At 39.7% G+C, this 16,428-nt stretch overlaps 1 protein-coding gene across 4 annotated transcripts in view; it reads left to right on the top strand.

Moving 5' to 3' along the window:
• OSBPL2 (oxysterol binding protein like 2) overlaps nt 1-16,428 on the top strand; it is a 63,414-nt gene that overhangs the window by 28,035 nt on the left and 18,951 nt on the right. For 3 of the 4 annotated variants that reach the window (XM_083507572.1, XM_083507571.1, XM_083507573.1), the window contains one exon: nt 751-887. In XM_083507572.1, the coding sequence (XP_083363698.1) occupies nt 851-887 (37 nt within the window). In that variant the 5' untranslated portion in view covers nt 751-850. Of the gene's footprint in view, nt 1-750; nt 888-6,383; nt 6,509-16,428 lie in introns of those variants that run through there. The other variant, XM_083507570.1, reaches the window with a different exon arrangement.

Raw genomic sequence — 16,428 nt, 5'->3', positions numbered from 1 at the left:
TTGACTTATTTAGAAAACAATGGATGGTCATCTGTCATGGATACTTTAGTTGAGATTCCTGCATTGCAGGGGTTAGACTAGATGATCCTCAGGGTCTCTTCTAATGCTACGATTCCATGATTCTGTGATACCTTGCACCTTCAGGGATCACTGTCTGACGGGTTATAATAGCCCATCTATGTGGGGATATTGGTGTAAAGATCCTCAGCATTCATGCTAGATAGAAATAATTGTCTTGAGGGAATGTTATGATTATTTTATTGTAAGCTGCTTTAAATGTGGAATGAGGATTATACATATTTTAAATAATATCTCAATGGCATTGTACATGAAAAGAATCACTACAGTGTGCCACATGTTTTTTTAAAAAGGGAAACAGGTTTTTCTGCCCTTCCCCTTTTGCTTCAGGTAGGTAGTTGTGTTGGTCTGACACAGCTGATATATATATATAGAGAGAGAGAGAGAGAGAGTCCAGTAGCACCTTAGAGACCAACTTCTTTTGTATCTGAAGAAGTGTGCATGCACATGAAAGTTTATACCAAGAACAAACTTAGTTGGTCTCTAAGGTGCTCGTGTACATTTATTTATTATTTTTTTAATAGATATTTCCCCTTTTGCTGTATGCTGTTGCATCCAAACATAGGCCTTTGGGTGCTTAATATTCACTTGTCGGGAATGGTGGGCTTGGTCCATTGAATTATCCGATGTAAATAGAAGTTGAAACACTATATTTCTCCCCTTTCCAAACAGATTATCTGGACGGATTTTATTTATCATATAAAAGTTATCTCTCACCAAGAGCAACATGCATTAGAGGAAAGTAAGCTGCTGGTGCAGAAGAAAAATTACAATGAATAGTGAAGAAGAATTCTATGATGCCGTCACAGGTGAGTAGAGAATGGTGCATTTCTGTCTTTTTAAAGGAAATTATACTTTACTATATTAAACATTTGGGGAAAGTTTGAGAAGGAATCCTGTCTGTTTTGGATAATAGATCTCTATACTTTTGTGGCTTTATCTTAAATACCCAAGCTTGCTTAATAGTAAATGTGCATAGGATTGCTCTGTGCATTTCATGAATATGCTACATAGCCTAATATTGTGTCTTAGGTTATTGTAAGTTAAAATCCATCTTTTGATGGTTAAGGCAGTAAAATAAGTTTAGGTTTTCCAAAGTAAGTGTTGCTTATACGTACAGTATTTCAATCCCCTCTCCCACCCTCACTCCAAAAATCAATTCTCCCCAGTAAAAAAACCAAGTTGTTTCCACAGTGGAATCAATAGTCAGTCAGAGAGGAAAAGTTAAAAATGAAGGCATAAGAGTGAATTGTATTGGTTGAGATTCTTACAGCTTACAGTTCATGAGGAAGAACATTGTAGGTTGGAACCTTGAAATGTGAATTCTGGTGAGGGTAGACATTCCCACAGGGTTGGGAAACTGTGTCTGTGCATGCGCGAGCGGCAAAACCCGGAAGTGGTACCTCTGGCGTTCCGTTACTTCCAGGTTGCCTCGGAGCGTAACCTGAAAACGCTCAACCCAAAGCTACTTAAACCCGAGGTATGACTGTAAATAGAAATACTTAAGTAACTGACCAATTGCATCACATATATCTCAGTTCTGGCCCCCACAACATAAAGCCTCCCCCCCCCCCCATGAATCCTGGCTACGCCTATCAGCAAATTTGCATTATTTACATGTTTACTACTAGAAAAAAGGCAAACAGATTTTTTTTTTTGGTTGGAAATACATTGCTTGTGTTTTTTGGGAAATTCCTAGTTGCAGATATTTTTGTCCTCTAGACTTTAAACCATGAAGCAGTGGTTGTTGTCACCTGCCAAACATAGTGGTTGTCAGGGTCTGTCTTGTTCCTCCCTCTGCTCTTCTCCCCCCCCCCCCCCCGCCCCATATCCCATTGACTATTTCTTCGTGAGACTATTTCTGTAAATAAAAGTATATATGTAACAAAGCAACTCTTACTGTAGTTGTTGACATAAGTAATTATGCTTCAGGGAATTCAGAGGGGGACATAACCATACCAGTCCACATATTGTTTGTAAAGATCCACTTTGGTGGATGGGAGATTGCCTGCTCTTATGTGGTTACACTCCCTTTTATGTCAAATGTTTTGGTTATTTTGGATGAATACAAAGTCAACTTACTACAAGCCAAAGGATTGCTAATAAATGGCTTTTGGGCATGTTTGTTACTCCAGAGTCCTAGGCATGTCTACTCAGAAGTAGGTACTCAGAAGTTGAGGTTAATGAGTCTTACTCCAGTAAAGAGTGTAGTTTGCAGCCATAAAAGCAGCATCAAGGAATTGTCTCTGACTTTCAGTAAATTTGCTTCCATTTCAACTTACGTAATTCTGGCAGTCGTCAACAAATTCCACCACACTTATTGCCAGCAGGCGGCTCTGTTAATTGTATTCATCTCCTAAAATAAGTGAGCCACTGATCTTGCTCTGCTTCAAGAACCTACGAATGACATGTAACCTTATTTTACACTCTTGGCAGCATTGTAGGTTGCATTAGGTGTTAGATTCCTCGAGCCAGTGGAATTTTAATTGCTATCAACACTAACAATAATTCTTTTCACAGAACACTAGAATAAAGTTCAAGTTTTAAGGATAGGTTGTAGTTCCATAAAATGTTATATAGTGTCTTGTTTTGTTTTATCTTCTAATACTTAACACCAACTGTTACAAGGTAGGTAAGTATTATGTCAAAAGAGACAATGCACGTATTTTTGTAGACCAAGAAAATCTTTAAAAAAAAGATTAAATCATCAAATTACATTGGAAGTGGGGATCTGAGGGACCAGTTTACCTAATGTCATCTAGTAAGTTTCTGGTAAAGTTGAGATTGATTGGTAGCCTAAGCATTTAGCCACCAGCTGCATCAAATACTTTATTAGTTCATCTCCTTGAAAGCTAAATAAATAAATCCCTGTCCCACCATGAGTTAAAGTTAAAACCAGTTATGAGGTTTGGAGGGAAAGGTGTAATTAATTCTAAACTTGTATAGTGCTCCAGAATGGAGCATTCTGAGCAGTTTGCAATACATGAAATAATAACAGACATCAAATCTAATTTATAGATTAGATAATAAACAGTCTCCTTGGTTGATTTTGATGAACAGGAACAGATGTGGGTATATATGAGAGGTGGGTCAAATTCTGTAGGGCCAGGTTGCACAAATCAAATAATTCGGAGGATCATTTCTGCACAAAGCCACCACAAAGGAACAGAAGGCATACAGGGTCATCACCAGCTCTGCTCAGAAGCCATAGCGGAGTGGATGCACGGCTACTCCATAGGTGGGGCTAAGAGATCAGCAGCTTTTGTCGCATATTATCCATGAATTTTTCCACCCCATCTTGTCATTGACAGAACTTGTAACTAAGAATTTATACCTGTGTACCTAATTTCTTTCTTTACTTATCAATCCATTTCCTTTTTTTATCATGGTTTTTTTAATTGCTGGGAAGGACTTTCCATGTCTTTTTTTAAAAAAATATGCTTCTGGAAGTCTTTTTGGCTAAAGAGTGGGCTAACTTTTTCTGATACTGTCTCTGTCACAACCTAAAAGACTCCCATGATAATGCTTTTTAGGAGAACACTACAGTTCTCACAGGGAAGTGGGTGGCGCTGTGGGTTAAACCACAGAGCCTAGGACTTGCCAATCAGAAGTTCGGTGGTTCGAATCCCTATGACGGGGTGAGCTCCCGTTGCTTGGTCCCTGCTCCTGCCAACTTAGCTGTTCGAAAGCACATCAAAGTGCAAGTAGATAAATAGGTACCGCTCCGACGGGAAGGTAAATGGCGTTTCCGTGCGCTGCTCTGGTTCGCCAGAAGCTGCTTAGTCATGCTGGCCACATGACCTGGAAGCTGTACGCCGGCTCCCTCGGCCAGTAAAGCGAGATGAGCGCCGCAACCCCAGAGTCGGTCACAACTGGACCCTAATGGTCAGGTGTCCCTTTACCTTTACCTTACAGTTCTCACGGTTCAGTACTTTTTGCATTCTCCCCTAACAGACCTTCTCCTTGACTCTGAAAACAGCCCTTCATACAACCTTTCCACACTTTTGTTTCTCTGTTACAGGTAGCAGCCATTTTAGGTGTGCCTGATATGTGCGCAACCGCACAAACACACATTGCGCCAAACTCGGAAGTGACCCAAAAATGTCTCAAAAGGGGGCAGAATGGGGTGTTTGCAGGCTTTTCCAGTTGTGTTTCAAATATACATGATTTCGATTTTCATGAGGCTCAGTTTTATGTTGTGGCAGCTCTTCCTAATATTGCCTATGAGGGAATGGCATTGTGTATAAAAGCAAGCAGGGAGGCACCCAGTTGCTTATGGAACACATTTTGTGCTTGAGTTTCTAGGTGGAGATTAGTTTCTACCTGGTTTCTAACTGGTTGGAGCTATTACTGAGGAGATGAGTTAATCTTTGATGGTTGACTCACTAAACATTTCAGGTCAAGTGTCTCTAGATCCTGGTTTGTTTGTTGCATGAGGCAACCATGAGAGATATGTAAGCTTCTATTTATTTATTTTGTTAGGTTGAATTCATTTACTTGACACCTCTCCTTTGCTTTTATACACAATTCTGTTCATGTCTTTCTGTGTACCAACTGCACAATCTTAGCTAAGCCCTAGCTGTGCTTTGAGAATTCTGATATAAACTGATCAGTTACTATATATATATATTGACCAAACTGCGGGAGGCAGTGGAAGACAGGAGTGCCTGGTGTGCTCTCTCTCTCTCTCTATATATATATATGAATGAGATGGTCCATGAGACTAAGATCTATTAACTCAAGTGAAATGCCACTCTGACTTTTTTTATAGGGCATTGTTCCCCTAGTGCCATCTTATGGCTGGCACCGTAATTCACCACAGTGATTCCTCTTAACATCAGATTGCTGAGTTGTACCATTTAGTTCTGGCTTACTATTTAGGAATAAAATGGCATTGAATGGGGATGTAGAGGAGCCATGTATATAAGATGGAAGATGATGATTAAATAGCTAGTAATTGACCAGATATTTGTGGGGTTGTAGTTAATAACAACCCCACATGAGTTGGCATGTGGTATTACAGGTTGATACAATTCTGTAAAATGCTTGAAGGTCTGAGTTAGCTTTTGAGTGCCATGTTTCAAGAAGGACCTTTCAAATTGGGAAAGACTTCAGAGTTACAATACTACTTAAGGGTTGGGGTCATAATTTGTCTCAGTGGTGGAGCATCGGCTTTGAATGCTGAAGGTGCTAGGTTCAGTCCTTGGCATCTCCTGGTAGGGCTGGGAAATGACTTCCATTTGAAAGCATGGAGAGTGTGCTGCATAGGTAAGACTGACAAGACTGAAGTAGTTTGCAAAGGCTCTGACTTGGTATAAGGCAGTGTCCTATGTCTAAAAACCTGTGTGACATGAAAAAGCTGATTAAACTGAGTGTGTTTAGCCTACAGAACTGGAAAGCCTTTGGGGCCCTATCAATATGAACCTAATCGCTAAGAATTGGAAAGGAGAGAAAATTCCGACTAAACTGGAGTGGCAAAGTAAATTGCTAGAATACGCCCAGTTGGCAAAAATGACATAGAAACTGAGAGGTCACATCGATCAAACATTTATTAGAAAATGGGACATGTACAAAAAATATCTTAAGGACTATTGTAATAATAGGACTTCTGTGGTATGATGGATAATTATATATATTACTGATGAAAATTAACAAAAGAAAATGAAAACAAACAATGCCCTAGATAGATTAAGTGGTAGATGCAAGATGGGGTGATGGAAAGTCGTTAGAAATGCAAGAAGAACTTATTGTGATACGATGTAACAAATATTACCGTTTTCTTTTTTTCTGGAAGAATCTTTTGTTTGTTGTTTCCTTTTAATTTCAATAAAGCATTAAAAAAATCAATAGAACCTTGGTATTGGTTATTGTGAGGGATAGCTGTAGCCAGTATTAGAAACTCAGATATATAACCTATATAGCCAAATGGCACCATACCTTTTTTTTGTTTCCTGTTATGCCACATTTTTCAAGGATAGATCCTTCTGTTGATGACTTGTAGGCTTCTACATATTTTGCATTCCAAATGTATTGCATTATAATTGGTAGAAGGCATATCTTCTGTGGAAGATTTTAACATTTTATCTGTTGAAAAATATTTGTCTTCAGTGTGTTGTGACTTGAGACAAACAGCCTATGAAGGATTCACCTTTCACTGTGGTGATTCTTCTATATGGTTTCCTTCTTAGTTGCCCTGTTCTAAAGATTCCTGGTTTGATTTTCTATGATTCAGCCTCCATCTTACTGACCTGCTTACCTGACACTTATGTAAATGGTTACATGTAAAAAGGGCGGCCTTATTCCTTTTGTATTGTGACGCAGGCTGTAGTTTGCCTCTGGGATTTCAAGGAGGTGGAGATTAGTCAGGAGGAGCTAGGTTTATTTTACAGGATGTGGAAGAGGAAGAAGACATCTAAAAACAAATTTGCTAGTAAGTCACCTTTTCTCTCTTTTTCTTATGGTGAAGTTCATCCATTCTTAAAAGCTATTAAACTTTTCTTGTATCTTTGTATTATGGAGTTAAGGAGTTAAATAATGTCCTCCTGGTTGATAAGCCTCTCAAGAAACAAAACTGTTTCTGCTCTGTTTTCTCTATCTAGTCTCCCAAAATATTCCTGAAGAGGTGTAACAATAGTGCCAACTTAAGATAAGTAGCAGTGCTCTTTCCTAAGTAGGCCCAACTGGTGCTTTGGGAATTGAATTGCAAGTGACCAGCATTTTCCAGTTTGCATATTCCATGGATTCAGATTTTTTTTTTTTAATGTGATGTCTGTATGTGTTTCTTTTTTTAAAAAAAAAACTACTCTAAGGTTTCTAGCTATGAAATAGCCTGACTTTTTCATCATGCTCACAGTCTTTCCTCACTGTTTTGTGTACATGCCATACATTTAAAATGCACACTCTTCAAATCCTGGGACCTGTAGTTTGTTGAGGGTGCTGAGGATTTTATATTTGTGAAAGGCATGCCATAGTGCCAAAAATTATTCGGGGGTAAAATGTGCTTAAGTATATGGTGTGTACATACCTTTCTTTTTTACAGTTCAGTATAAGTCAGCTTTGGAATTAAAACCTTCAACAAAATGAAAAACAAACTGTAATATCCAAAGTTTGTTTTTGAAATTTGGGCTATATCCTGCTTTGGTGTAAAAATAACTCATCTTGGCTAAGTCGGTAGTTATTGGTAACTGGCATTTTGTCTGATTATTTTCAGTTTGCTAAGTTTATGTAGCTGCTGCCAATTTACTCATTCATCTTGAGCTCACCTGACTAGAGCATGAGTGTAGCCAGGATTTATTTGGGGGATGGGGTAGAACTGAGTTATCTGTGATGCATTTGGTCAAGTATTTTTATTTATTTGATTTGGGGGGCAGTCCCCCCCCCCCCGCCTCCCTTGGCTATGCCCATGGACTAGAGTTTTGGTATGAAATATGTTTACCAACTTTTAAATTGAAGTGTGGATGCATTATACATAGTAATAACTAAATAAATATCTGATAATGTGGACGCTAGTTTACAAAAGTTTATTATGGTAGCACTGTCAATGGTGGTTGCCAGGCTTTGAGGCCAGTGTATTAAATGTCTGTATATTTATTTAGTTATTATTATGTATAATAATAATACTCTAGTTTACAAAATTTATAACCATACATCTTCCTGGACCAGCTCCATAGAGTAGGAATTGGGGGCACTGTGCTATAGTGAATCTGGTCCAGGTCCAGAGAGTAGCATTAGGAGAGTTCTTTTTGCCGCCCCCACCCCCCGGTAATTATGTCATGGGGTCCTGCAAAGCACTGTTTTATCTCCAGTGCTAATTAATATCTATATAGTATATAGTCATTAGGTGTTTTAGGGCAAGATGCTATCAGTATGCTGGTGACACTCTTGATTTGTTTCACTATAACATCTGAATCAGGAGAGACCGCTTGACCATTACAGTGGTACCTTGGGTTAAGAACTTAATTCGTTCGGAGGTCCATTCTTAACCTGAAACTGTTCTTAACCTGAGGTACCACTTTAGCTAAGGGGCCTCCTGCTGCCGCCATGCTGTCACCACATGATTTCTGTTTTCATCCTGAAGGAAAGTTCTTAACCCGAGGTACTATTTCTGGGTTAGCAGAGTCTGTAACCTGAAGTGTCTGTAGCCCGAGGTACCACTGTACCTGAGATGCAGTGGTGGGATGGGTGAGGGGGAAATAAGCCTAGCTTGAATCCTGGAGGCACTGTGGACAAGTAGTTCCTATGTCTGAAAAACTGGTCAATTTGTTGTTTTGGGTGGGCTTGCATTCTCCCTGAAGGAGCAGGCATGCTTCGGCATGCTTCAAAATCTAGCTATGTCACTGGAGACCCAAGTAACCAGTGGCTAGAAGTGCTTTTTACCAGCTGTGCTTGGTACAATAACTTCAGCCTTTCCAGGACCAGGAGGGCATGGCCACAGTAGTTCAGGAACCTGGTGACTTCAAGATTGAATTACTGCAGTGCACTTTCTGTGGAGCTTCCCTTATGCTACACCTGGAAACTACAGTTAATACAGGATGGTGGATGGTGCAGCGCAATTGCTGACAAGAGTGAGACTATCAGCATGTATCACCTCTGCTCCTGAGATCTGTACCACTTGCTGATTTGTTACCAGATCAAGTTCAGAGTGGTAACTGTTGGTATGTAGAGTCCCTAATGGCTTAGGAACCGTATACTTGTGTGTTCACCTTACCCAATATGTGCCCAGTTGACTGCTTTCATCTGCAGAGCTGGTGCTGTTACAGCTGCCACATAATACTCATTCCACAGTTCAAAGAAAGTATGGCAGCACCTACACTTTGAAATTTCCTGCCATTGGGCAGGTGCCTTCGCTGTACTCTTTCCAGTGCCTGGTTTTTCGTTAGGCAAACTTTTTGGAAACTTTTTGTTTAGGAAAACCTATCCAGAAACATATACAGTCATTTTTGAATATTTTTTACTGTTAATTTTAGTTATTTTCAAATGTTTTAAATTGGGTTTTTTATAATTTTAATATTTTTTGTAAACCACATAGAAGATTTACTGTAATCAAGCGGTGTATAAATTTTCTAAAATAAAAATGAAATAATAGGTGGAAGGGTGGGCATATAATGCTCAGGTCCAGTTAAATGTCAGCATGGTTTAAGAAGGCATGTTCAGTGTGGATTTTTGTGGGAATATTTTTAAACCCCTTTCTCAAGCACAATAGGAGGTAAAGGGCAAACTTGTGCCTGTGGATGACCCTTGCCATATTAAATTTGTTAGATTTTTAGGTGCCACAAGACTCTCTGTTGTTGCAACAGAATAACACACCTACCCTTCTGGAAGTTTTATTAAAAGGATATTTGACAACATTGCACCAATTTTTTATGATGCCCAGGATCTAAAGTCCTAGTAAAAGCTTACAGATCATTCTTACAGCTCTTTCTTAGTTGTTTGATCCTATCTTCACAAGCATGCACAGCTTTTAACATTTCTTCTTAACTTTGTATCTTGTTTGAATCGGCAGTTAAAGACTTGCTATTGTTTTGTACAGCACATTTGAGAGTGCATCTCATGTGTTTGACACATGTGCTAAAAGTAGCTCTTCAGATTAATCACCCAAGCTCCCCATGAACACTACTATTATTGTTCCCAAATTAGGTGTTATGACACCTTGGGATCTGATTATCATTAGGTAATTACACTTATGGGAATGCTCTGATTCAGCAGTGTGGATTAATGAGTGACATCACCTTTAGCAGTTACACCAAGAAATAATAGAACAGGATCACACCACCTGTTACCTCTGTTTCCTCTGTTTCAGTATACGGTTATTTTTCCTCTTGTAAGTTAAATAGAGGGGAAAGAAAAGGAAAAAGTAAGCTTTGTGATCCTGAAGTAACAAGACAAATATAAAAAAACCTTTTTTAAAAAAAAATCAGTATTCAGACAATATTTTGTTGGTTAGATCCATCTTTAGTATTGATATTGTCAAGAGTAGGGCCCTGGTTCCATTATCTTAACCGGCTACCACCAGCATATATGACACACACTAAAAAAGGAAGATAGGCCTTTAAATTTTATTTTACCCATGTAGTACGTGTTGCTTTATGCTTTATCTTTGTTTTTTGAACTGCATTCTAGGGAACTCTAGATTTCTCAGAAGCTTACTCAAGTTCCTCACTGAGAACATCCGAAGCAGTGGACAATCATCCCTGAAAGACAGCTTTCCCATTTCTCACAATCTTCCCCTACAATGGCCAATCACAGCAAAGTGCTGTATAGCCTGTGATGCACTTTGTGTTTACACACACAGAGTGATGAGGTTGAATAGGCCTCTGATCATCATTCAGTGTGAACTGATTCTGCATGCTTAAACATGCCTCAGAACTTAGGTGGCCAGACTGGGGGTGTGGGGAGACAATAGATATTGAGAAGGTATAATTTCAGCAGGTGCAGCCTTTCTTCTTTTTCATCTGGCCACCCTGCCCAGAATCCATTGTAATGCAAGGAGTTCTTGCCAATCAACTCTGTGTGAAATGATTCCTTGAAAGAGGACAGTTTGAAAACCTATTTTATAATCTTAGTAATTCATTGTGTAGAATCAATGGGTTGTGCTTCTGATGGGGTCTGAAACATGTTATCTCTAGTGTGTAGCTGCCTTTCTTTTTTTTCTAAATGGAGCCCCTTTTAGGTGGCTAGACCCAAGTAACAACACACAAAATGAAAACCAGTTCAAGCCTAGTCAGATACTACATTTGATTGTATTGGTTTTCCTTGTGGCTCTAGCTAATGCAAACTACATGGATAGGTTAGTAATGTCAACCACCTGCCCCATTTCTTTAAAACACGTGGAACATCACACAATATATTATTTATTGACCCTGGGCAAAAACCCAGTACTGTGTTAACTACCAATAGTTTACGTCCTTACTTCCGACCTGATCCTACTTAAGCAGCATGGAAAATTTGGCTCCTTACGATTTCATTAACAGATTATTCTGCCCTGTGGTCAGTAGAAGATGTTGAATGTGTTTTTTTATTAGGTTGCTCCTAATCTTGGGGGCGGGTGGCGCTGTGGTCTAAACCACAGAGACTATGGCTTGCCGATCGGAAGGTCAGCAGTTTGAATCCCCGCGACGGGGTGAGCTCCCGTTGTTCGGTCCCAGCTTCCCACCTAGCAGTTCAAAAGCATGTCAAGTGCAAGTAGATAAATAGGTACTACTCTGGCGGGAAGGTAAACAGCATTTCCTTGCGCTGCTCTGGTTCACCAGAAGCGGCTTAGTCATGCTGGCCACATGACCCGGAAGCTGTCTGTGGACAAACACCGGTTCCCTCGGCCTATAGAGTGAGATGAACGCACAACTCCAGAGTCGTCCACAACTGGACCTAATGGTCAGGGGTACCTTTACCTTTAATCTTGGGTACTGATGTAGTTGTATTGGCACCAAACATAATGGCATGGATCATTTCTTCATTGAAGTATCATAGCTTCCACTTACTGTGCTCATTGTCTCAGATAAATATCTTATCCCTTCTTGTAAGCAGGAAAAAAGTAGGATGTTGAAAGAGCAAATCCTGGGCCTATCAAATCATTGCAGAGTAAATGGAGTTCCTGTTGACTTTCAGCAGGATACCAATCACCACTGGCTTTTATAGGAGTTGGCCTATAATTTAGAGCAAATTACTGTGTATGATCTGAATCCCAAATCTGTTTTTTGCAAAGGCTGGTAAGGTTGTTTGTGGTCTTTTTAAAACAACAACAACAGGGAAATGAGGGCAAATCAATATGTGATTTTTGTGGCAACCTTTACAGTATGTTTGTTCTCTCTTTCCCACAATACGTGGCTGTAGATTTCTAACCCAAATCATCAGTTGCTATAGGAGTTCATTATTGAAGACTAATGCTACCTTTTCCAATGCCTAAATGATAGTGCACATAGCAAATCTCAACATTCTTACTCATGGGTTAACCTTCAGTGTCATAATATTTATGTAAGACTGTGATGCTGCATTGATGAAACAGTTAACACATGCTTTACCAAGCTTTTAGCTGCTGTCTCTTGAGATGCAGCTGCTCGTTTTTTGTAACAAACAAATACAGTACATATTGGGCCAAATATAAGCCACCCTTGAACATAGGCCACAACTGTAAAATGAGATATCTTAAATGAAAGCTTCTCTACACAGTTAGAGGCTGCACTAAGGTTTTTAGAAGCCAGATTTTTATTGGGGGGGTGGTGGCATTTATTCAGACCAATACAAGGTTGTTGTTTTTAAAATAAAGTCATTAGGGAGCTTTACACCTTACATTTAAAATGTACACCTAAAAATACAAGACATGAATGTGCTCTGTTTGTTCTGTGATGTGTATGTTGTATAGGCATACACATCAAGAATCTACAGTTGGCTGTGGTTTTTTTAGTTGACTGTACACCTTTAAAGAGTGAACTTCATTTTTCTATCATGGAATGGAATGGCCCTTAGAAGCTGCAGCAATCCCACACAACAAGAAGAAAGGAGCACACAGTGAGTGTGTGATACTTTCTGTGTGACCAGCTAATGTTCAGTTGAATTACAACCTGCCTGGATTTGATAGAGTGATCAGTACATTAATCAAAACGATGGAAGAAATTGAAAATGACATTTTAGAAAAAGTTGATTACGAGGTATATTTTAATCTTTATTATTGTCCAGATTTCACAAGAAGTGTTCTGCTGAATTTTTGTGTTGGTTTCTGTGGTTGGATCTCTCTACCAATGCTGAATAGGTTTGTAATTCTGTTCACATGGGTAGTGTTTAGAACTTCTATAGGCTTTGTTTCAAACCCACCCTACGTTATGAGTTGATGTATAAAGTCAGTGGGGAGGTATATTTCCTATTCTTGTGGTTCTTAACTATGGAACTTGCAGCATCTACTATGCCCTGCATATCAAACCTTCAAATCATTTTATGCTCAACTAGTGTGCTGTAAAGAGCCATGACATTTTTATTCTAGCAAGGTAAAGGTATGACCAAAGTATCTTCTGATCTCTTAAGAGTGCTACATAATACACTTCTATCACACTTTTCCAGTGGCTGCTCTTCTTGCCTATTAAACTGTATTAGCATATATCTATAGCTCAGTTTTCCAAATTCATCATTGAAAGCTTGTATAGGTTGCTCACTTGTGGATTTCTTGTGTGGATCATAGGGGGGTGGTAGATTGGCCCAGAAGCTGCATCCTGAAAACATGTTTTCCTGACATCCACTAGTGAGGAAAGTCATTCCTTAGTTCTATACTAATGGAAAGCACATGCATGTCTTCTCACTTTTTGGTAACACACAGGACACTAGTCATACTGGAACTTTAGCAGTGCACACTGCATTTGTGCTGCCTGGATTCCAGGCTTCCACTGTGCTTGCAGATATATCAGTCAGCCTAGACTGGCTTCTTAATAGATCACTGCCTATGTTGACTATCACTGCAGTGACAACTTTGACATATGCTTCTCTGCCAGATGAGTGAATGAAAGAATTACACGAGTACACGAGTCTGCTTATTTGTCTGTTTAGGAGTGAATGCCTATATCTGTTGCCAGATCCTCTCCAGGTAAAATGCTAGAAGGGTCAAATGTCCATTGTCGACAAAGGATGAGATCCTGTATCTCAGTCTTCCCTAAACTTGGAAGGGAGTGCAAAGTGGGGAAGGGGAGAGAATAGGGTTAATTGGTAGAATATATTAATAGGAAACTTCATTTCAGAATGCTGTCACTTATGCAGTTTACAGAATATTCTTGGGTAGGGAGAATATTTTTGTTAAGAAAAGAACAAATTCTAAGCAATTCAGTTTTGTTTACATGTTCTATGCCAAGAAAGACATTTGAAAAGGAAAATGCATTTCTGAGTTTTTGATTTGATGCAATTGTGTTGTTTTTGGCAATAGCTTGGGGAATATTCTTGGAAGTATACTGCATTAAACTTTGATTGTTGGCTTTTAATGCCACCCTTGGTTATTTCCACACCCAGTGCTAATGTATAGCTCATGGGTAGGCAAACTAAGGCCTGGGGGCCAGATCGGGCCCAATCGCCTTCTAAATCCGGCCCACGGACATTCCGGGTATCAGTGTGTTTTTACATGTGTAGAATGTGTCCTTTTATTTAAAATGCATTTCTGGATTATTTGTGGGGCCTGTCTGGTGTTTTTACATGACTAGAATGTGTGCTTTTATTTAAAATGTACCTCTGGGTTATTTGTGGGGCATAGGAATTTGTTCACCCCCCCCCCATATAGTCCGGCCCCCCACAAGGTCTGAGGGAGAGTGGACCGGCCCCCTGCTGAAAAAGTTTGCTGACCCCTGGCTCAAAGGATAGCTAAGGAGGATTATACTAACCTTTACACATGTGATCCAGTCTGTCTTATCATAAGATCATAATAAAAGCCCTACTTTATTAAGCCAAGCACCTGTCTAGTTCAGCATCCTGTTCTCACAGTGCCCAGCCAAATGCCCATGGGAAGCCTGCAAGAAGGATTTGAGTGCAAGAGCACTTTCCCCACTTGCCTTTTCAGAAACTGGCATTCAGACGCATTCTGTCTCCAACTGTGTAAGTAGAACAAAGCCATTGTGGCTAGCAGCCATTAGTAGCCTTCTCATACCTGAATTTGTCTAATCCTCTGTTAAAGCCATTCAGGTTGGAGACCATCACTACCTCTTGTGCTAGCATATTCTAGAGTTTAACTATATACTGTGTGCAGAATTAGCTCTTTTTGTCTGTTTCAAATCTTTCAACATTCAGCCTCGTTGGATTTACCCAAGTTCTAGTATTTTTTGCTGTCTAATTTGTTCACATTGTGCATACATTGTGTACACATTGTGTACATACATTGTACACCTTTATAATATCCTTTTTGACTTTTTCCTAAACACTTTAGAGTTAATAATAATAATAATAATAATAATAATAATACCCTGCCTATCTGGCTGGGTTTCCCCAGCCACTCTCTGTGGCTTCCAGCAAAATATAAAAATATAATAAAACATCAAACATTCAAAAACTTCCCCATAGAGGGCTGCCTTCAGATGTCTTCTAAAAGTTGTGTAGTTCTTTATCTCATTGATATCTGATGGCAGGGTGTTCCACAGGGCGGGTTCCACTACTAGGAATGCCCTTTTCCTGGTTCCCTGCAGCTTCACTTCTCTCAGTGAGGGAAGTGAAGTTGCAGAAAACCAGGAAGAGGGCCTTCTCGGTAGTGGCACCCGCCCTGTGGAACAGTTCATTGAAATTATGCCCCAAATGTTGTAACTGTTCCTCATTGAGAATTCTCCATCTCCTTGATCATTTTGGTTCCTTTTTTTTATGAACCTTTTCCATTTCTATAAAATCCTTTTTGAGGCAGATGACCAGGATTGTACATAATATTTCAAACGTGGTTGCAGCATAGCTTTGCATAATGACATTATGTATTTGCAGCTTTATTTTATCCCCACACCCAATGATCCCTAGCGTGGCATTTGTCGTTTTCACAGCTGCCATGCACTGCGTCAACATCTTCATTGAGCTGTCTCCTATGCACTGAAGGTCTTGTTCCTGGGCAATCACTGTCATTTCAGCACCCATCAGCATATATGTGGAATTAGGATTAGTTTGGGCTACTTTACTTTTAGTCACTCATGGACAGTGTTGGGGAAAATATATCAACTTTTAGGAGCCAGAATTAATTCTAAGGAACATTGGCTCCCCAGGAAGTCCATATTGATATGATCAGTGCAAAATCAGGAAAGTTGCATGTCCATCTCAGCCACACTATTGCTACAAACTCCAGACTTTCCTTTTAACAGTGATGTGGTGGAGCAGACATGAAGTGCTGCCACTTACTTCACATCAGGGATGATGTTGTTATCTTGGGGCACTATTTGACATTTCTCTCCTTGCTTACATGTGTGCAAGTCTACTCAGAATTAAGCCCTATTGGGTTGATGGGATTACTCTTAAATGTGTATACTGAGGATTTATTTATTTCTTAGTAAAGCAAGTCGTTATGTATAATACATATAGTTTACCAGTTTGTTCTCAGACAGCTCATGTGCGGAGGGGACATGTTTTCCCTAAGTCTGCCCCTTCAACTTTTTCTGAAACTACATTGAAAGGGGGAAGTGGTTCTTTAAAAAGCCAGGCCAAACAAGGATGGAGGGGGGAATACAGAGGAAGAATGAGACAGCTTCAGGAGATGTTGGGTTCTGCATCAAATAAGGGCAGGGTTGCATACAGCCTCTGGGCCAACGACTGCCCATCTGTGTTCTAGAATACCAAGCTTGCTCTCTGCTCAGAATGACTATCCTCCCAATAAAATATATTTTATGTGTGTAAGCCAGCTGGCCATTGTAGCTGATTGGC

This window comes from Podarcis liolepis (genome assembly GCF_965112155.1).
Source record: "Podarcis liolepis genome assembly, chromosome: 6".
Lineage (NCBI taxonomy): Eukaryota > Metazoa > Chordata > Lepidosauria > Squamata > Lacertidae > Podarcis > Podarcis liolepis.
Note: the sequence above shows the minus strand (reverse complement) of the source record. Positions and strands in the feature narration are given on the sequence as shown.